At 36.2% G+C, this 21,549-nt stretch overlaps 2 protein-coding genes across 3 annotated transcripts in view; both read right to left on the bottom strand.

The window, feature by feature from the left end:
• klhdc8b (kelch domain containing 8B) overlaps positions 1–4,402 on the bottom strand; it is a 536,176-nt gene extending 531,774 nt beyond the window's left edge. Inside the window, exon 1 of the mRNA XM_030139050.1 lies at positions 4,212–4,402. The gene's annotated coding sequence lies outside the window, so the exon portion shown is untranslated. The remainder of the gene's footprint in view (positions 1–4,211) is intronic.
• The window catches only part of LOC115422625 (uncharacterized), a 32,631-nt gene that overhangs the window by 3,902 nt on the left and 7,180 nt on the right, over positions 1–21,549 (bottom strand). Inside the window, exons 4-6 of one of the 2 annotated variants that reach the window (XR_003935862.1) lie at positions 16,731–16,891; positions 16,488–16,620; positions 12,282–13,328 (exon numbers count right to left, since the gene is read on the bottom strand). Coding sequence is in view for 1 of the 2 variants with exons in the window: in XM_030139049.1 (XP_029994909.1) it covers positions 13,152–13,328; positions 16,488–16,620; positions 16,731–16,891 (471 nt within the window). In the remaining variant the exon portion in view is untranslated. Of the gene's footprint in view, positions 1–10,693; positions 13,329–16,487; positions 16,621–16,730; positions 16,892–21,549 lie in introns of those variants that run through there. The other variant, XM_030139049.1, reaches the window with a different exon arrangement.

The following is a 21,549-nucleotide window of genomic DNA, read 5'->3' as shown; positions in this document are numbered from 1 at the left end:
CCACTAATTCCGCGCCATGTTTCTGTTAACCTCCTCAGACCCAGCAATGGGTTTTCTGTCCACATTTGTGGACAAGAGTTTCACAACTTTATACAAAAAAAAGAAAACTGTCCACCACAAAGGACATTCCATAAAAAATTTAAAAAACTGCATCTGAAAAAACTGCTGCATCATGATGTTTCAAATATAGACACTTATTTAATAAAAAACAAAAAAAAAGCTTGTACTTTGCTGACATTTCCTGGGTCTTAGGAGGTTAAAACTCTTCTTCTTCGCTTGTTGTAATGTCCGTCAACATCCATTTTTTTGTTCACGTGACTCTAGTTGCGGAATAAGGTCTTTCTATTGCAGTTTTGCGTGATATACCAATTTCGCTATGCCCAAAAAACCACCTCTTACCAGCAAAAAAACTTTTCATCAAAAAATTTCAGTTTTGGCAAAATTGTCATTTTTTCCATTATGTAAATTTTTGTGCGCAAGTTATATTCACACAATTTGAGGGTCAACAGAAAAGCGTCTACATATGTTCTGTACTTTTGACTCTGTAAAAAAAAACACTTGAAACAGGAACGTCTACATGTCCACTGCATGCACCATTGTTGTTTTACTTCTTCTTCCAGTATAAAACAGGCTGGATTTCTATCTGTCCGCTGTAACCAGTCTACTTAATCCTGTGATGGGAACATTGGCTCATTTCCATACTCATCTGCCTGTGTTAATGTCTGTAGCCAACTGATGTGTATGTGTGTGTGTGAGCTCATATTACACATATTGTCAGAAGGGAAAAACATAATCTCAGTGTTACCATATTGAGATTTAATATCCTCAATGCTGTACACTTAAACTGGACTCTGACAGGTAGTTTTAAGTTTAGATAAAAGCTCAGCTGTCAGTTGGCGTGATGCAAAATAATATCAAACCCAAAGACGACTTAATGCATTTTCCTCCTCCAGACAGAAACGGATGCTAATTAAAGTATTAATGGATAAGGCGAGTCAATTTGCTATGCTTACATCGTTTTATAACCGTTCCTCCCATTTTAATTTATCCATTTACATCTAACAAGCCATTGTGCCCGTGAAAGCATCAATAGCTAATTCACACATCAATAATTTCAGACTCAGACGGTCCATTTGTCATTATCTCTTGTCCCTTTCATACTGATGAAGGCAAAAAAGGCAGAAGCCCCTCTGTCAGGACACAGCGCAGCCTTCCTGGTGAGTCCTGATTGAAGGTGGCATTTTACTGGCACAATGAGCGCCGCCACAGCACTACGCTTCTCTGCTGGATCCACTAAGACAGGCCCAGACGCTGCATGTCAGCTGTAATCCTCATTATGCAAATGAACTCACACCAAGTTAGGAGCCATCATTGCTGGTCAGAAGGGAAAACCAACACCAAAACAGGAGGAAATGGAGAAGATGGGTGCAGAATAAGTTGGGATCTGATAGCGGTGAAGGAGATAACAGCAAGAAAAGGAATCACTGTAACCCATAAAGACCCAGTGCTGCTTTTGTGGTAATTTCCAAATTATTTTTTCTCTCTATTTAACCTTTTTCAAGTGATTTATCATCATTTATCATAATATTATAATCTCCGTTTTGCCATTTTTCAGCAAAAATCAGGTTTTTACCGATATTTATTTTAGTATTCATGCACTTTAATCACAATGTTGACATTACATTTGAGGGTTATCATACCATAAACAGAAAAAAACATGTGGAAAAGTGACTTTTTCAGTAAAATCCATCATTAACTGAACATAAACCCATGGTGTCCATCCATTGTCATTAATCCAACTTGACACAATATCCCTTCTGTTGCAGAAACATTCAAATATTAACCCTTAGTGGTCTGAGCCTATTTTGTCCGTTTTTCAGTACTTTTGATTTTGCCTTTATATACTATATAAACAAGTGTTTACTATACCCATGTTTGGAATCTGTTTTTTCAGCACAACTTCATTTATATCATCTGTCTATTTTTTTTTTTTTTTTCACTTTAACCTAATATACCAACACAAAAGGACAAAAAACCAAAAAAAAATATATAAAATCCGATTTGAAAAATGCATATAATTAATTACATAAATAACACAAAGATGCTTAATGAACCTTTTCAAAGACTTTAAAAGTGAATATTGGTTCCAAATATTAAGAATATACAATTAAAATTGTAATAAATTAAAACTATACTCAAATATTTGACATAAAAACAGATCTTTGCATAGGTGTCGTCTATGGAAAAGTGTGGTAATCAAACACAGTTATCATGACAATTACAATTTAAACAGTAATACTAACCGTCTGCAATTTTACCACAGTTTATCGTTATACCGGTAATTGTTACATCCCTAATCCAACTCCAAGGGTTTTACTGGTGAATGAATGTTGTAGAAGATAACGGCGTTTCCACGTTCACTATGGAGCCTCTGAACATCCAAATGGGTCATATCGATGACCATGAAAAGACGACAAACTGTATTTTACACTCATTATTTTCATGTATTGATAGAATTAATTGATCAACAGGTATTTAACTTTTTATATCAGTAAATGATTTTGGGTCGCCAGCGGATGTTTGGGTTTTTATGAGCCTCTGAGTGTCCAAATGGGTCATATCTGATGACTATGAAAAGATGACAAAGTGGGTTTTACACCAATTATTTATAGTGGTTCTAAGGTTATTAAACAGTTTAGATCAGTGCTTTTAGTCTCTGGTGTATATTTGGGTCATTATGTGTTTAACCCTTTCATGCATGAGTTATGAGAACCTTAATCAAGATTTTTCTTTTTTTTCCTGAGTGTTTTTATTCCTCTTTAGGCATGAAAAAAAAAAAAAACGTGATTGAATTTTTTTTTTTTAAATCAACCTGTTTTTCACGGAGTTACAAAAATGTCCACTCAGCTACACCATGAATTTTATTCTTGAAGCAAAGAAACATGTATTTAAAACCCAAAATCATGCAGTGATATGAAAACAGTGAAATGAAACCATGTTTAATGCAGCTAATCTGATGTTTTCTCACATTTTAACATATTCTAATACTAGTTATTACTCACTTCATGGAGATAATATGCAAAAAATAAACATTAACAATTGATTTCCACTCAGGAACCAATCAAGAACAGCAAAGTTACAATAATGGTATGAATTACGGTTTATGAGATGATGCGTAAGTGTCCACTGTGTTGGCTGATATGGAACTAAAACAACAAAACCCATGAATATACAAGAGTAAAGCTGTAGAGTAACTGTCCACTGTAGTGACCACTATGCATAAAAGGGTTAAACTCCAGTATGGGATGTTTCTTTTAAATAAACAATGGAGATGGAGGGAAGAATTGAAACAGATTGTGAGTGGGATCACAAATAGAAATCCCATCATTCTCAAAGGGATGAAGAAGAGGAAGAAGAAGGGGACTGTCCCTCAGACAGGATACGAACCTTATAAAAAAAAACATTAAAAAAAAAAAAGACCAAAAAGTTACACAGTAAGTCCATTCTAGACAGACTCCATCCTTCTGGTGACAGGGATTCCAGATGTTATCCAGAGCAGCAGATGGCACTGACTCGTCTTGAAAAAAACGCATCTCACTGGACAGCTGGACGGATTTGAAAGCTCCAGTGTAAATCCCTGAATCTGTACCAAAATCACCAAACACGCATAAAAGCTTTCGCACCCATTACGCGACTCAGTGTCTTTAAAAGGGGGCATCACCTTATTAAACCCCCTGCAAGTGATATGATTCCGCAGACAAACTTCGTAAAGCCACACATGTGAAGGGGGAAACATCCAAGAACTGATATCCATGTGATGATTCCTCCTGTATTCGAGTCTGTGATAGGATTATTTTGGATATGGCGCACAGTCAGATTCCTACTGTGATGCGACTGTTCACGATTTTATGACTGAATCTTCCGCATTAAACATCAATTTATTTATTTATGTATTTATTTTTATTTTGAATTTTTGCGACATAATGACAAGCCAAACATTTTCGCTTCCACAAGTCGTGAGGGTTTTTTTTTTTTTTTTACGCGAAACTTGCAGCTTCTCCGCAACGCCCAAACACATGCGCACGGAGGGAAAGTGCGTTAAATGCATCAACCCTGGAAGTCTGAAGTGTTAGATCCTTTTGACTGCGGTGCATCCTTTATCATATTGAGGATAGAAACAGAGGGGTGGAAAGTTTAGGGGCAATACTTACCTCTCTGTCCGGTGCGTGGACGGCACACGTATTCAGCAGCGGCTCCGGAGCAGGTCCGCGTAAATGTTTGGACACGACATATCGGGGCCAAGCAGCGGATGACACCATAAATCGCTCCTGTGTACCTGCCCACGAACACAATCCATTCAAACCAACAGTTAGCAGCGTGTTCCTTTTACTGACTCAGTGGATCCCCCCCTCCTCCTCTTCTTCCTCCTCCTCTTCTTCTTCCTCCCGTCTCCTCCCCTCACTCACCCGCGCGCATTTACGCAATCCCGAACCGCCGCTGTCTCCTTCCTCCAGCCTGGACCAGCTGTCCGTCCATCATTCCACGAGTGACAAAAACACGAATCACAGCCGCTTCGACTATAAAATATGATCCCACTCACTGTGTTGAGCTCTGTCGAGGATCATCGTTCCTATTTTTCACGCTCCACACCAGTACCAGGTAACTCCAGACTCACCTGAAGCCTACCAACATGATGAGTATAAGGGGGGGGGGGGGGGGGTTGTAAAAGCCGCACTGCTGCCCTCATGTGGATTCAAAGAGGTCGCTTGACCCCAAATTACAAACTCAAGACTGAATACTTGAGTTTGATTCAGGAATCGCCTAAACTGGAGTATAAAGACATTAACCCTTTCATGCATGAATTATAGGAACGTTAATCAAGATTTTTTTTTCTTTATTCCTCTTTAGGCATGTAAAAAAACAATGAGATGATTTTTTTTTTAACCCTTTCATGCACAAATTATGAGAACCTTAATCTTTTTTTTTTTTTCTGAGTGTTTTTATTTTTCTTCAGGCATGAAAAAAAACAATGCAATTGAAAAATTTCTTCAGAAAAAAAATAAAATAAAATAAAATTTAAAAAATGAAATAAAATAAAAATAATTTTAAAAAATACATTAAAAAAAATAATAATGAAAAAAAAAAATTCTTATGGACCTATTTTTCATGAAGTTGCAAAAATGTCCACTCAGCTGGACACCACATGGTTAATTTTTGACGCACAGAAACATGTATTTACTGATAAATTGTGTATAAACTATGGGGAGGGCTTTGTGAGTGTAGGGGTTTATGCTCAGAAGAGATATTACAAAATGTTACCAATTCATGTCAGAAAAGATATGTAGTGTCTTAAAACTTTAATAAAGATATGTGTAAAAACAAAACAAAACAAAACAACAAAATCCATGAATATAGAAGGGAAAAGCTGTAGAATAGCTGTCCACTGTAGTGACCAGAATGCATGAAAGGGTTAATGAAGCTATTTTTCATGGAGTTGCAAAAATGTGTGTTTCATTTTTAAAGCAACGAAGGCAAGACAAGGCAGCTTTATTTCTATAGCACATTTCATGTACAAGACAATTCAAAGTGCTTTAGATAAAACATTAAAAGCATTACAGCAGAAGGCATGAGAAAAACAAACAAACAAACAAACAAAAGTCAGATAAATAGGTAAAACAGATAAAACAGACAAGCAGATTAAACAGATAAAAACTTTTGACTTAAAAGGAACAGTGCAGATCTGAACTGATGAATAAAAACTCTATTCAAATGCAGCTGAGAACAGGTGAGTCTTTAACCTGGATTTAAATAATCTGAGTGTTTCAACTGATCTGAGGTTTTCTGGAAGTTTGTTCCAGACATGTGGAGCATAGAAGCTGAACGCAGCTTCTCCATGTCTGGTTCTGACTCTGGGAACTGACAACAGACCGGATCCAGATGATCTGAGGGGTCTGGTGGGTTCATACTGGGTCAGGAGGTCACTGATGTATTTTGGTCCGAAACCAATCAGAGCTTTATAGACCAGCAACAGAACTTTAAAGTCAGTCCTCTGACGGACAGGCAGCCAGTGTAAGGACCTCAGAGTTGGACTAATGTGGTCCACAAAATGTGTATTTACTGATATACTGTGTAAAAACTATGAAATAAAAACATTTAATGCTGCTAATTTGATGTTTTCTCACATTTTAACATACACTACAAACAAAAAATTATGGATATTTAAAATTTTTGGAGCTGTGTATTGTTCGATTGTTGTATTAAGTTCGTGATAAAGGTGTAAAAACACTTGAGGGGTTGGACTAAATAAGTTTATACTTCTTCCTACTCCTTTTCGACCATGCAAAATGCAGACTTGCACATACTTGAAGATAGATTCCGTTCATTTTGATGTTATTTTGTTTTTGTCTTAATTTGCTTTGTTTTGTTTTATTTTTTTTCTTTGCATGTTCGAAATAAATAAATGAATAAAATACAAATAAATTTAAAAAAAAAAAAAAACATTAAGTCATCCAGAAAAGCATAATACAGTCATCTTTTTTTTTTTTTTATACCCAAACCCATGAACGTTCCCACTCTGTTGCACAACAAAAAGATAATTAACAATAATAATAAATAAATAAATAAATAATATGGAACTCAGATATTAGTCATAGACTCGTATTAATAAGACTACTCTGGAATGAGTGAGGGATGTACCTCTTTTATGTGATTCAGAACAGGTTGCAAGGTACTGAAAAACTTATTGGCAGGATTAAGTACATTTACACCAGTACTACAATGTACATTTTAGATACTCATATTTTACTCGTTATCTCCAATTTTTCTCCAAATATTGCACTTTTTACTTCATATTTTATTTGATTCCTTTAATAAATAACAGTTCAACTACTGATTTAATTTCCCTGGTTGCTACATTTGACAGACAGCACCCATGAATCAACACTTAAAGAGCCATAAATAAGCAATTGTCATCTATTAACTCCACACAGTCATATTATGAACTCATATTATTCATTTAAACTAAAAGCCCATGCATATTAGCATGTATATTGTAGCTTAATCGTATGTAAAGTCATTAAAATGAGCCTCACCAGTTTCAGCTATAAGATTAAAGATGAATACATTAATACATCCATAAATTACATTCCAGAAATTAATGCAGTGGGCCATTCTGCACTGTATTGGTATGTTAAGTATAATTTGACGCTAATAATTTTGCACATTAAATTATAACTGCAGGTCTTTTATGTGTAACACAATATTTTTGACACTGCTTCACCCATACAGACCCAAACAACCACTGATGACCCAAACCATCCACTAATTTAAACTGTTTAATACCTGTTGATCCACTAATCCTATCAATATATGTAAATAATTGGTGCAAAATACAGTTTGTCATCTTTTCATGGTCATCAGATATGACCCATTTGGACGTTCAGAGGATCCGGACATACTATCATCTTCTACAACATTGATTCACCAGTAAAACCCATGGAGTTGGATCAATGACAGTTCAATGTTCAGTTGTTGATATGTTTGCTGAAAAAGTCCCTTTTTCTTTAGTTTTCTCTATGTCTTATATAATAACCCTCAACTTTAATTTGAGAATTATGAACAACTACATGATCAGTGAATTAAATACGTGAAAATACATGATTTTCACTGGAAAAACAAAAAATAAAGAGGATAATATTACAGTAAATGGTGATAAATCACATACAAAAGGTTAAATATGGAGAAAAAAATCATTTGGGAGTTGCTGCAAAAGTAGCACTGGGTCTTTATGGGTTAAATAAAACACTGGAATACTTCCACCACTGCTGCTCAACAATTTTGACATTAGGTGCTGCAGTTATTCTGTGCTGATTACACTGAGAGATCAGTGCAACCCCACCCTCACACACACACACACACACACACACACACACACACACACACACACACACACACACACACACACACACACACACACACACATACATCCCCAGTAAACTGTACTTCACTGATGCCACAGAATTGTTCTATGTCTTCTCTCCAGCCCCTGCTGTTTACAGTTATATTGTATGTTTATAGGTATATTCTACAGGTAATGTCCAAACATCAGCCGATTTAAAGAGTTTTAAAGAGATGGTTTATACACGGTATAAAGCTGAAGGTGTTTGAATATTACCAGATGGTTACTGTGATTTTTGTGAGCATATGTTTGTTTATGTTTTGTTTGCTGTTATTGTTCACTTTGTCTTATTACTTTATTGTGTATTCATGTTGTGTTGCCTTCAAGGATGTATGTATGTATGTATATATTTATTTATTTTTCTGTTACATTAATATAGGTGTGTATGTATGTGTGTGTACATGAAGATGATAAAGTGAGGTTAACTATTTACAAAAGATCCAATTTTTCATATATTATGCAGATGGGAAGCTAAAGTATAGAATGTTGGGTGGAGAAGGGGTGGGATTAAATAAATTAGACTTCCTCCCACTCCTTTTGAATGTGTGAAGTCATACTTTGTTTTCATGTATATGTATACTGTTGTACGTATCTTACGTTAAATGGGAGTTGAATGTGTGACTTTGACTTGTTCTAAAATGTCAGATGGACATCATACATCATGAACCAAAGTGGAGAAGAAAAAAATGTAATGTTACAAGTCGTTTTGCTTGAAGAATCTTTTATTTTTGCAAAGTCTAAGTTATATTTTCCAACTGTATCTTGTATTTTTATTTTTATTTGTACTGAACAGTCAGTGAAAGGTTTGGTTCGTGTGTGTGTGTGGTTTTGCTGAACTCACACCTGCCTGTGCTGAACTTGGAGAAAAGGTCAATTGCAATGAGAAAGATCTAATTTTATAGCTTTAGAAAATGGTTGTGGTAAAGAGAGTTGAGCAGAAAAAACAGATTATGAACTAAAGGGATTTTTGTGATCAAGAAATGCTAGCCTAATAGTGCAGGTGTTCAGCTAAAGCTGTGCACATGCAAAAGAATGTGCTCTTCTTAGAATTAGCTTATGGAGTGACTGACATGTTCTGCCTAGTAACTATCATTAACCAATAATAAGCGTACGACGAATGATGTCACTGACTAATGGGAGTCTGCAAGAGTCACTAAAGACTATAAAAAGGTAATAAAGGAAACTCTTTATTGGTGGGCTTTTTCTTTTTCTCTCTGTGATGAAATGTGTTTGATGCTAGATTTTTTTTTAGTAACTTTTTCTAATTTTTGCCTGAAGCAATAAATCAAACTATTGTTTTAACTTTTTAAAACCTCAAACCTTCTTTTTTGGTGAGTTCTTCATTTCTCCGGGTTTAGTCCGTCCATCTGAAACATAACTGGTGAGTTAATTTAAATTACGTAACCCCCCCCCCTCTGGTAAGCAGCCTAAGTGGAGTAGTCCAGAGCCACTGTTGGTCTAAAAGTCTCTAGAACACGCAGCCTTTTGTCCAGATAACCAGAGATTTTTGGTACCGAGGTGGTTTAAAGTTAAAAGAAAATGGGGCAGTAGTTCATTAACCGAAATTAATTGTGGTTTTTGAGATTTACTGCTTGCTGCGTGTTTACAATATGTTTTTTAATGTTTGCTTGAAATCTGTTTTATTTCTTTGGACTAAGTAGGATTACTTTTGTTTTGTTGCATATTTGAAATAAACTTAACTGAACTGAAATATTCTATTATATATCTAGATAGATAGATAGATAGATAGATAGATAGATAGATAGATAGATAGATAGATAGATAGATAGATAGATAGATAGATAGATTGTATATATCTATATATGGTCGTGGTTGCACCGTGGGCCTTAGAGGTTTTGTAATTTCAGGTTTCTCTATGTGCTGTATGGCAAAAATTAAGAAATAAAGCTGACTTTGACTTTGAAAAAAATGTAAAGTACAGCAGAAATAACAGACCTAAAAGGAAAATCATAACTGTTGGATTGAACTGATCTTAATAAAATGTCGTATTCATCTGCTCATCACATTAAGCTTTTGTTTCTGGATGTATTCGTCAGTGGTCACTATCACCACCCCATCCATCAATCAGCCACAAACACACTCCAGACAACCGTTATCTCTCAGTAATGGGTCTGACCTCTACAGTAATAAAGTGGTCAATAGTGGAGTACAAGTAAAAAGGAAAAAGTAAGGAAAAACAACCCCCAGGTCTGCAGTTGTAATTCCTTGCCAAACATTTTTTATCTCAAAAGCATTTCCCTTATCACTTAGTGGTCTTTTATTATTTCCACTTGAAGTCTCTCCAGGTAGCTCCAGGGTGGGCTGATAAACACTCTGTGGAGCAGATAAGTGTTTTTTCTTTGAAACATCAAAAGACAAGCCAAAGTAGACAGGTTCACACTTATGTTTGATTCTTTTTTTTTTTTTTTTTTTAACCCTCTGTAGCTTCTCTAATGAATCCCCGGTGGAGCTGACTGAAGGGGTCACGTAAACACACAGATCACTGATGGAACTCATCAGTGATCAGTGTATGACCTCTATCTGAAGATCAGCAATCAGGTCTGTGCTGGACATTTACTCACACCCTCCACTGACTGTGTGATTTGAACACTTCTTCATGATGTCACGACAGCAATTTATATTCAGCTGGTGTTTATCTGTGAAAGCACCCCAAAGAAAAGAAGCTTTGTAACTTTAATCTCTTGCTTTGGTTATCATTATGCAAAACACAACACATTTCATCAAAGATTTATTTAAAAGAAAATGGCTATATCTGACATCAGAGAATACATAAATGAACAGTAAAGAGTTTGTTAATGTTGAAAACTTCAACTTTGGATGTGATGTGCATATATATATGACCACCATGCACAGCAATCACCTTCCGAAACACTTCATTACAGTGTATTCACTTACACTTAACTCTCCACAAGGGAGTCATTCCACAAAAAGGATAAAGCAACATATAATAATAAAAGAGAAAATACCCTCATGCAGGTGTTATCACTCCAGTGTCCTCAAAGGAAAACTGCACCTGAGTATTCTCTTTAGATTATTCTTACCTTCTGCTTTTGGTTTTAAGTCCAAGATTGACCTGAGTATAAAACAGCAGTTACAAATCTCCCTGCACAGCTCAACAATAAATAGATCCTACAATCCTCTGAGGAAAAACTACCATATCCCCCGCACTAATCCAATATAATCAAAGATTCACACAAGTGCATAAAAAAGATCTGTGCAAAACCCTTCAGAAACCTATGTCCAACCAAACAGATATGTGTCAGTTCACATTTTGAGGATATTCTTTGTAGAATGAAAGTACTTTCATAAAAGCATTAATAAATGAGCAACATTTTAGATAAGGAACACGTCGACTTCCCTTTAGGAAATGATGTGCACTGGTATGGATCAAACAGGCTGATGACAACAATTCCGGCAAAACAGACACACAATACAGATTTTAAAGTAGGGCTAGAAGAAATTATACAGAATTTTAGATATTATTGTAATATAATTCTTGAATGACATAATCAATGATAAGTGAATCATTAATTATGATTTAAAAACTAATTTCATCTTGACATTTTTTGTTGTTTTTTTTTTTAGGGTTCATTTTGTTCTCAAATAAAAACTAAATGCTCAAATCTTTGTTTTTTGTTGAAACATTTTATCCTTATAATAGGTTTTAACAATACATTTCTAAAATTGTGAAGTGTTTGTGATATTCTCACCTTAAAGCAGCATATGACTTTTGTGACAAATTCTTTTTCAAATTTCTTAAACCCCAGTGATAGCCTAATTATAATTAATCCATTAGTAATTCTTTGCTTACACACCTGAATCACTTCCTTCGCAGTGAACAACTTTGAAGATGACTCCATCATAAACATAGTCCACATGTTTACATAACAAATCAAAATGTCACTCGGGCCTTTTCGGAAATTTTGTCACAAAGTGTATTGTGGGAATAGGAATTCCACGCAACAGCGATTCAAATGCGCAAGCACAGAAAGACTAATGGAATAGTGATAATTAGGCTATAACTATTTTACAAATTTGAGGATAATTTGTCAGGAAAGTCGTTCGTTCCATTAAGGAAGGGTTAAAAAGAAAACATTTTTTACTTTGTTTTCATCTTGTTGAATAAGAATGCTGATTGCAATCAGTTTCTTTGTTTTGGTTTGATGTTGTGAAAGCCAGCAGCCACTTAAATTAAAAATAAAGAAAATCTTCATCTCATAGTAAATCTCATACTAAATCATGAAATCAGACTAGAGGAGTTTTTGTTATATTCCATCTTTTACAAATAATCTAAAACCACAACTGTCTTTTTCAGCTTTCACTCCAGACTAAAATCAGCCTTAACCTGTAAAGAAATAATAATTTGGCATTTATGGTAATAATTATCAATACTGACTGATGACATTTTTAATCCTATCAAACAGCCCTACTTTAAACCCAAGGTTTGCTCTAAGTGTTCACTTTGATACTGAACGTCTGTCTTTGCAATGGCCTTTGTGAATTATGAAGAATCTGTCTGAACATACAATTAAATATTCAAGTATTAACCTTTCTATTCAGATGTAAACACTGAAGTCTATGCAGTCACAGAATCACTTCATGTCACAGAGTTAAGTCCTGATGAAGACAAATGAGGAGCTGGAACAAAACCGTGGACTCAACTCACTAGTCAACTAAGAAAACACTTGAAGGCTTTCTGACCAAATCCGACCCCAATTATTCTGTACGACACACATTTGAGGAGTTAGGTCAATTATCATGTGCCATCATTAGCCACAGAGCTTTTTCTACTATCAAAGAGTCTGGCCTGGCAGCTTTAGTGCTTAATTAAGCACGGAAACTGTTTTTGAAGACGTTCACATTGAAAAACACACAAGATAATATAATTTTGGAGTGGTCTGTGTATGAGATGTTTACCACTGTATTTAACTACTTTACATTTATTAAAAGCTGCTACATTTTCCTCAAGTTATTTAGTTTGTTCTTCTGGAGTGTTTCCTGTAACATGTTTGTCTTCATCCACATATTTGTCCATGTAGCCTTCTCTCATATGTAAGCACCTTCATTTGTGTGAAGTAGCCATCATAGTATCCACAGTGATACGTCTTGGTTTTTGAGGGACCCCGAACCAGAGGCTGAATGACAGACAGACCCATAACTCCCAGGATGGACTTTATCCCGTCCCCTGCTGCAAGTTCCTCTCATAGTTTTCCTGGCATATGTTTATACGCTGAGTGAAGTAACTGGTGTCAGAAATGGCTCGAAGGAGGTCGTTCTGGATCAAGGTGATGTCGTAGAGCTCGGAGGTGCAGGCAGTACGGGTCTCAGTGCCATGTGGGTCCAGGAAAACCTGAGGAGCACACATGGAAGGGGGAGGAGTCACAGATCCTGCACAGAACCCTCAGCCTCCCAGGCCTCTGGTAGAGGACCCGAGCCTTATTATTCATTTATTTTTTAATCTAAATTATAGTAAACCAAACTGGAATACTTGCTTAAAATTAATGAAGACTTTTTACCCTAAACCTAGATTTAGGATTGTTTAAGTCATCTGCACCAAAACTTGACAATGTGATGTGTTAACCTTAAACTTTAGGTCCAGCTTTAAGTGGGCTTTCTCAAATGAATTCAGCAAAACAAGAAAATTCCTTGAGGAAAGTTAAAGGACAAAGTCAGCTCAATGAACTCAATATGGCGGTGAAAGAAATGCAGCTATGCAACCGCTGCTCCAACCCCTGGTGGATCTGACATTTTCTGCCTTCAGAGGGTGGATGGGGACCATCTGGGTGAGAATATAGACCATCAGGGTCTCTCCTGTGGTATCTGGCCATATTGCTCTATTAATCTGGCAACAAGTTGGAAAACTGTTAAATTGAATGAATGAATACAGAACTAAAACAAAAGATAATGTAACTTATGAGGGAAGAAGTCAATGTTCAGAGCTCCTAGAGATTTCAACAGCGACATAATATCAGATGATAAATTGTACTGAAACTCAGAATGTGTGGCAAGTAAAGAATCAAAAAATCAAAGCCATCAGCAAACCTCATCTATTTGCACCTAAATAATTATTTTTTAAAAATTAAGTGAAGATAATGATCACCCTGTTACAAAAGAGATATTTATAAGAACAGAAAAAAGTTGAGGCAAAGGTGGAGGGGTGTGGGGTGGGAAAGGAGGACGACCTCCATGACAATTAACAAAGAAAGCCTAAGGTTAGTTTTGGCTAGCATAAACACATAAACACACATGTTAATGAACGTGTCACTTCATGCCAAATTGCTGTTAGTTGTTGAGTAGCTATAGATCATAGCAGCTTCATACTTTGACACAGTGTCAGAATTGTGTCCCACTCTGTCTTTGGTCAAATGACTAGGACAACAGACAGTGGTCTGTCTGTGCAACATGACCACGGTTGCAGTTATCACTACATTTTCTCATTTTCGCTTCTTTCTTTCATCTGGAACAGCCCAAAATGTCATGGTGTACAGTGGGCTTTAGGTGTAAATACTTCAGGGACTTGGAGGCTTCGAAGGGAGACCACACTGTATACTGTCTGAATGAAGTCCCAGGGGAGAAGTGGATCGGTTCACTGAACAAACTCCGATTTTGTGAAAACCGTTGGTTTCACAGTAATCAGAGGAAAAGAAGCTTCTTTAAATTCCACTACAGAACTGCAGGGACTAGAATGGGCTTGATATAGGGTTTGTTTTCTCTGCTAGGAGATTAGAAAGCATAAGGTCAGCTGCTGAGGATGAGCTGTGATTTATTCAAGTTGAAAATAACTTTTAATTTGCTGAGAATAATGACTGTCTAAAAGGACGATGAAAGTAGCATTCACAATAAGCAGAGCAGGTGCAGTAAAGACAGAAGGACAGATGCATAGACCAGTTAACTTAACATAGACAACACAATCTGTGTGATACTGAAATATCTAAATAATTAGTTTCTTACAAAGGATCATGACAAAGGATATGGTTGTTTGTAATAATTAAGTGAAATACTAAAGCATGTTTACATCTTTAACAACCACATCTCAAATCTCACCACTAATTAAAAAGCTCAGTCATGTCCACAGAGGGAAGGATATTTATGAGAATAAAACCGACAAATCCTCCGAATTAGAAACAGTTTCATTTCTTTGTTTCTTTCACCACTATTATTTTACTCAGAATACGGAAGTGAAGGCCTCATTGTATGGAAGTGTATTACCGCAAGCCTGGAAAAAAAACACAACTGAGCACCAGCACTTTATAATGACAGAGGTTTCGCATTATGATGCAAACATTTTCACATTATAATGTGATGATTTCCACATTAAAAAAAGGTGATACCATATCATGTATCACATTAAAAAAATAAAACTTTTATGTCATACTGTGATAAATGCTTATACAGCTGTGGAAAAAATTATTAGACCATCAAAAGTCATCACAAACAATGGTTAAATCAAGTACTAACTCCTGTGTGTATCATGTGACTAAAACAGACAGAAAAGAAAACATGGAATGCCTAAAAACACTGTTTTTGTCAGTACAATGCCATAACTATTGACGTAAGAACTGAAGTGAATTTGATTATCAAGAAAACCATGGAAAACGGATAGATATCAGCTCTGAAATTAAACTATTATGAGCTATTTTTGTTGTTATCATTATATTTGTCCAAAAAAATGCACCTTTAGTTGTACCAGGCATTAAAATGAACAAAAAATTGGAGAAAACAAAGGCGGTCTAATAATTCTTTCCACGACTGTCTTGTAACAGTGTGAAACTCATTGTAATGTAAAAGGTGCCTGGAGGATAGCTATATATACATATATATTTATACACAGGATGATATCAATACAGGAATATAGATTATCCAGACTTTCATTACCTTGTGTAGTTTTCATAGTTTACAGATGACACACTGATATGGACTTGAATGTCACTTAAAGTTATTAGTATTTTAAGGACACTTATGGTCAATAATGTCACATGACCGCCCTCCCTCTGCCTCTGGAGGCATCTGATAATTCAGTGTAATTAATGAAGTTCAGTTAGTAAAAGCTTAATATTACATGTCAAAGTGATGAAGTGGCTCCTTTACATACACCAGTGTACATGGAGGTTTTGCAGATGATGATAAATGTGACTGAACAGAAGGAAAACTCAGTCTGATCAGCTCCAGGTTTGTTTGTGAATGTTAGAGGATCAGGAGACTCCAAATACTGATGTGAAGTCTCATTCTTCCTTCTGTACCACCACATGATTCTTATTATCCTCAGTGTGAACAAACTATTCACAGTATCATCCACCAAGTCCAACAATGGCACAAACTCACCATAGACCAAAAAGAAGTAAAACTGCATAAGTGATCAATATTCCTTTACGTTATAAAATTTAACTTCACTCATTACTTGTTACTGTTCAATTTTTTTTCTGACCTGGCAGCAATACTCTTCCATGCATTTCCAAAATACAATGTGAGTAAATGAAATATATAATAATGATAGTAAATGTCTCAGTACCAGGGGCTGGACTATGGTATCGTCATCATTCTGTCGTATGTTGTCATCTATGAAGATGTGCTGAACGTCCTGGTCAAAGGGGTCGACCCACAGTGGTTTCCCCCCATGAATAGAAAAGGAGTTCCGAGCCCACCTGGACACAGACAGAGTCAGACAATAGTGGATAAGAGGAAAGCGTGAACATCCATGAGCACATGGTAGAGACGCACATTTCAACAGAAACTTGAGGAGTGTTGTTCATACCAGTCGAAGTGGTCCTGGAAGCCTCCCAGGCCCTGGACCGAGCTCAGGTACTGGTACAGTCCTCTTTCTCCATCACGAGCCGACACTCGCTCCTGGGCTCGGCTCAGCACCACGCTGTTCTTACTGCAGCGGATTTTGCCCGGAGTCGTATTCACGCTCAGCTGAAGCAAAGTGAGCCAAAGAGTTTGAGACAGAGATTAAAGAACAGAAGAACAGGCCTGAACTCTGAGCTGAGCACTAAACCCAAAGAAACTTCTGTGGAAGTATTTTGTCATTAAAAAATGGCCTCTGGCTGATTTGACCTACATTAAATGTGATATCAGAATTAAGTTTTACTCCACAAATGAGTCAGAGACATGAAACAGGATTCAGTTTTTCACAGATAAAACATAAAAAGCCCTCAGACATAAACTATGAAGCTTTCATAGAAGATTCAGATAATGGAACGGGCAGTCCATCATGTTTTTCACTCTTTAGTGCATATAGTTGCTTATTGCTATTTCTTCATGTTTTGTTGTTTGTTTTTTGAGATCATATGAACAAATGGACGGAGCTGGTGAACACAAGGCCTGACATGTGAGCTAATGTTAAATATCAGTGGTTTAATAGAAAGGTGAAGCCTGAGAAAAATATAAATGGCAGGTAGTGATAAGAGAAGAAGTACACCATGTTTGAAGTACACATGGGTCCGATCAAGCGGTAACACGTGGACACATTTGGTGTTCATCAGTCTCCGTCATGTAAGCTGAGTAACTTATATGCATGTATTATACATATTTGAGTAGGTATTTAGAAGCACTTTAACATTATGTAGAACAAAATTTGGGGAGATAAAATTTTTAGGGTGAAAAATGTCAATTACTGCTCGGTGACACGTGGACTTGAAACGGACATCAATTTTTTAAGCTTTATGCAAACATTCCAAACATGCGGTTCTTGACAGAAATTAATATCAAGTAGGACAAAACTGTGATGAACTGGTGACACATACAGTGTATACGCTAACTAGTACCTGAGAAAGACTCCAGCACTCCCACCTGACCCTCCAGAGGACTAAGCATTTTAGAAAAATTATGAATAAATGACATATACAGGGTGGGGAAGCAAAATTTACAATGAACATTTAGTTGTTTTTTCTCAGCAGGCACTACGTCAATTGTTTTGAAACCAAACATATATTGATGTCATAATCATACCTAACACTATTATCCATACATTTTCAGAAACTTTTGCCCATATGAGTAATCAGGAAAGCAAACGTCAAAGAGTGTGTGAGTTGCTGAATGCACTCGTCACACCAAAGGAGATTTCAAAAATAGTTGGAGTGTCCATAAAGACTGTTTATAATGGAAAGAAGAGAATGACTATGAGCAAAACTATTACGAGAAAGTCTGGAAGATACTATTAAAGAAGAATGGGAGAAGTTGTCACCCCAATATTTGAGGAACACTTGCGCAAGTTTCAGGAAGCGTGTGAAGGCAGTTATTGAGAAAGAAGGAGGACACATAGAATAAAAACATTTTCTATTATGTCAATTTTCTTGTGGCAAACAAATTCTCATGACTTTCAATAAACTAATTGGTCATACACTGTCTTTCAATCCCTGCCTCAAAATATTGTAAATTTTGCTTCCCCACCCTGTACACTACCAGTCAAAAGTTTGGACACGCCTGTTTTTTCTTTATTTTCATGAGTGTTTACATTGTAGATTCTCACTGAAGGGATCAAAACCTTTTTTGCTTAATTCAACTTTTTTTTTTTTTTGCTTAATTCAAGCAAAAAAATCTGCCAATGAAAAGAGTGAAAATTATCTTGGTAAGATTTCTTGAAATAAGATTTTCAAGATCTATTGTCTAAAAAGTAAAACTAAGTTCTTTATATATCACTGAAAGTTACTCTTTAGGTGATTATGTCTTATTTTAAGTGTGATGAGATATTTTGACTAGAAATGAAAAAAAAAAAAAAAAAAAATACACTGGGTAAGATTTTGATTTTTGCAGTGTAATATATGTAATGATCTTTTGTAACATTGGCAGTGAGGTGACTGACACTGAAAATAGTAGACTAATAACAATTGAATAAAATAAAGTAACCATTTGGTCACTTACATTTGGCACCAACTAACAAAATGGAGGAAAACATAGGTCATAGTTTGTGCTTTGTGGTTAGATAATACTATGGGATGAAAAGAAGAGTAGACATGTAAGAGGAAACTTTAATATCCTTATTATTAATAGTACTGCAGCAGTATACTGGAGTTGAATATCCTCTACACTGTAATGTCCTGCTGCTATTTTCCCATTGCACTCATCTGCAAGACTAAAATAAAACATGGCGGGTGGTTTCCTTCTGATGCAACCAAAGATTCAACTGAAGAACTACAACTCAAGTCCAAAAACTGCACTGTCACATTCTGTCCCTCAGCCGACTCTGAAAACATATCTATGAATAGCATCTGACTGGATTCTGCTGGAATGAGATTCCCACTGTGCTGTGGTCAAAGATACCCCCTGACATCCCCTCCACCTCTCCTCCCATCATGCATCCATGCTCCTCTCCATCATCCACTCAAAATCAATGTGGTCTGCTTCAGCTAGCTCATAGGTAACAGCCCCTGTGGGATGAGAGTGATTGACGTACGTACACTCCTGAAGGGTGGATTCACTTCCAATGAACATCACATGAGCATCGTTTTACTCATGTAGCCTCGAACACATCCAAAGAAAGAGTCGAGTTACAAACGGAGCAGTTAGTGTGAAAGTCAGCAGTGAAAAGGCCTATTTTGATATCTGTATACAATCATTTAAAAGTGGAAAAAGTCATTCTAGATGCACATTTTTTGTATAGAGAGCAACCAGGCTTTATATCTGACTGTGAGAGGTAGTCAGAGATTTATCCAATGAAAGCGCTGAACAGACAGTGCAGACTAAAGACAGGCTCCAGAGGGGAAAACAAGGGCAGAAACACTGACTTATCGCTGAACAAATGCCACCTTCTGCTGCTCTACAGAGCCCTGTACAGATTACACTCCACTTACCAGCTGATGTAACGTCAGACCCTCAAAGACAGAGCAGAGCCACAAGCAAACTTCTCCATTTACTCTTTCACTTCTCCTAACACTACAGCGGGATCCAACCAGACACATTCAAAGTGTGTGAAGTGTGGCGGTGAGGTTGTGGATTTTAACTGACTGCAGGGCTCAACAAAAAGGCTAGGACAAATAGTAAATAATAATGAAATGTGTCATTTTTTTCCTGGAGCTGAGGATGGAAATATTTGAAGGCTGAGCTTTCTTTCTTCTTTCTCTGTCTCTGTTAACAGCAGCACAAGCAGATTAAACTTGACAGGCAATTTTAATCTTTGTTGTTATTTGATAAATGCTGAGAGAAACAATTACCACGAGTAAAAGTGTACTTTGGGCAAGCAGATGTGAGTTTCCAAACGAGACAAATTATTGAAATTACTGATAAAAATGCAGAAGACTGCCTACCAGTTCAGAAATGGTATTGTAATACTGTGATGGGAGAAAGTGTGGGCCCTTTTCTAATGATGTGTGTGTGTGTGTGTGTGTGTGTGTATGTGTGTGTGTGTGTGTGTGTGTGTGTGTGTGTGTGTGTGTGCGTGTGTGCGTGTGTGTGTGCGTGTGTATGTATGCATGTAAGTATGTATATGTGTATATATGTACATATATTTTTTCTTCCTTTTCTTTTTTTAAATTAATTTATTTTAACTCTTTATCTACGTCCTTTTCATTATCTATTTTGTTACGACTCACTGTCATGTACTGAAGACCAACATGTATAACCTGCTTTTCTTCTAATAAAATTTTAATAACAAAAAACAAATGCAGACAGCTGTTGTTAAAGGTGCGGGAGACTTTCGTGACCAATTTTTCATCAAATCTGTAAAACCTCAGTCATAGCCTAAGTATCACGAATTTGTAAGTCTTTCTGTGATTACTCACCTGAATCTCTAGCATTATGGTGAACAATTTCAAAGTGCCATCCACTATAAACAAACCATATGTTTACAAACAGAGTCGGGAGGTAACTCAGGCATCTTCGGAATTTTGTCGCAACGTGACACGAAAGTCATCATTGACAACCAACCAACCAACTAATTAACTACGCAGATATAAACAGCTCAAGGTAACAAAAATACAACTATTTTCATTTACAGGTGATTAAACACTAAAGAAAATATAATTATGAATGAATATTAATATTATTAGGACCCCAATAGTCTCAGACCATGATTTTAAAACCCTTATGAATGAAATGTACAGCTTATTTCACCTCTATCCTGATCGTCTTTATAGATAAGAAAAAGATGAAGGAATATGAAATTAGTGGATTATTATGTTGAACCTGAACCTGTATTAGATGAACAGAAATAGGTTTAATGTGTTACTTCCAAAAGCACGTATTTTGTTTTATCCTGGCCTGCAACACACTAGCTTGGGTGTGTTTGGATAAAATCTGACTGACTTACATAGTTTGTGGAAACTCCATAAAGTTTTCCTTTAGTACTGTTGTGAAAATGTGCACATTCTTCCAAAAACAGATTCATTTTAACCCTTTCATGCATAGTGGTCACTCCAGTGGACAGTTATTCTACAGCTGTTCTCTTGTATATTCATGGGTTTTGTTATTTTAGTTCCATATCAGCCAACACAGTGGACACTTATGCACCATCACATACACTGACATTCATACCATTACCATAACTTTACTTCACTTGATAAACCTGATCTACAGTGACATGTTTGAGTGTAAATCAATTGCTAATAAAAATTGGGAATATGATAAAATGTGAGAAA

This window comes from Sphaeramia orbicularis, chromosome 7, assembly GCF_902148855.1.
Source record: "Sphaeramia orbicularis chromosome 7, fSphaOr1.1, whole genome shotgun sequence".
Lineage (NCBI taxonomy): Eukaryota > Metazoa > Chordata > Actinopteri > Kurtiformes > Apogonidae > Sphaeramia > Sphaeramia orbicularis.
This window is presented reverse-complemented; position numbering and strand designations above follow the sequence as displayed.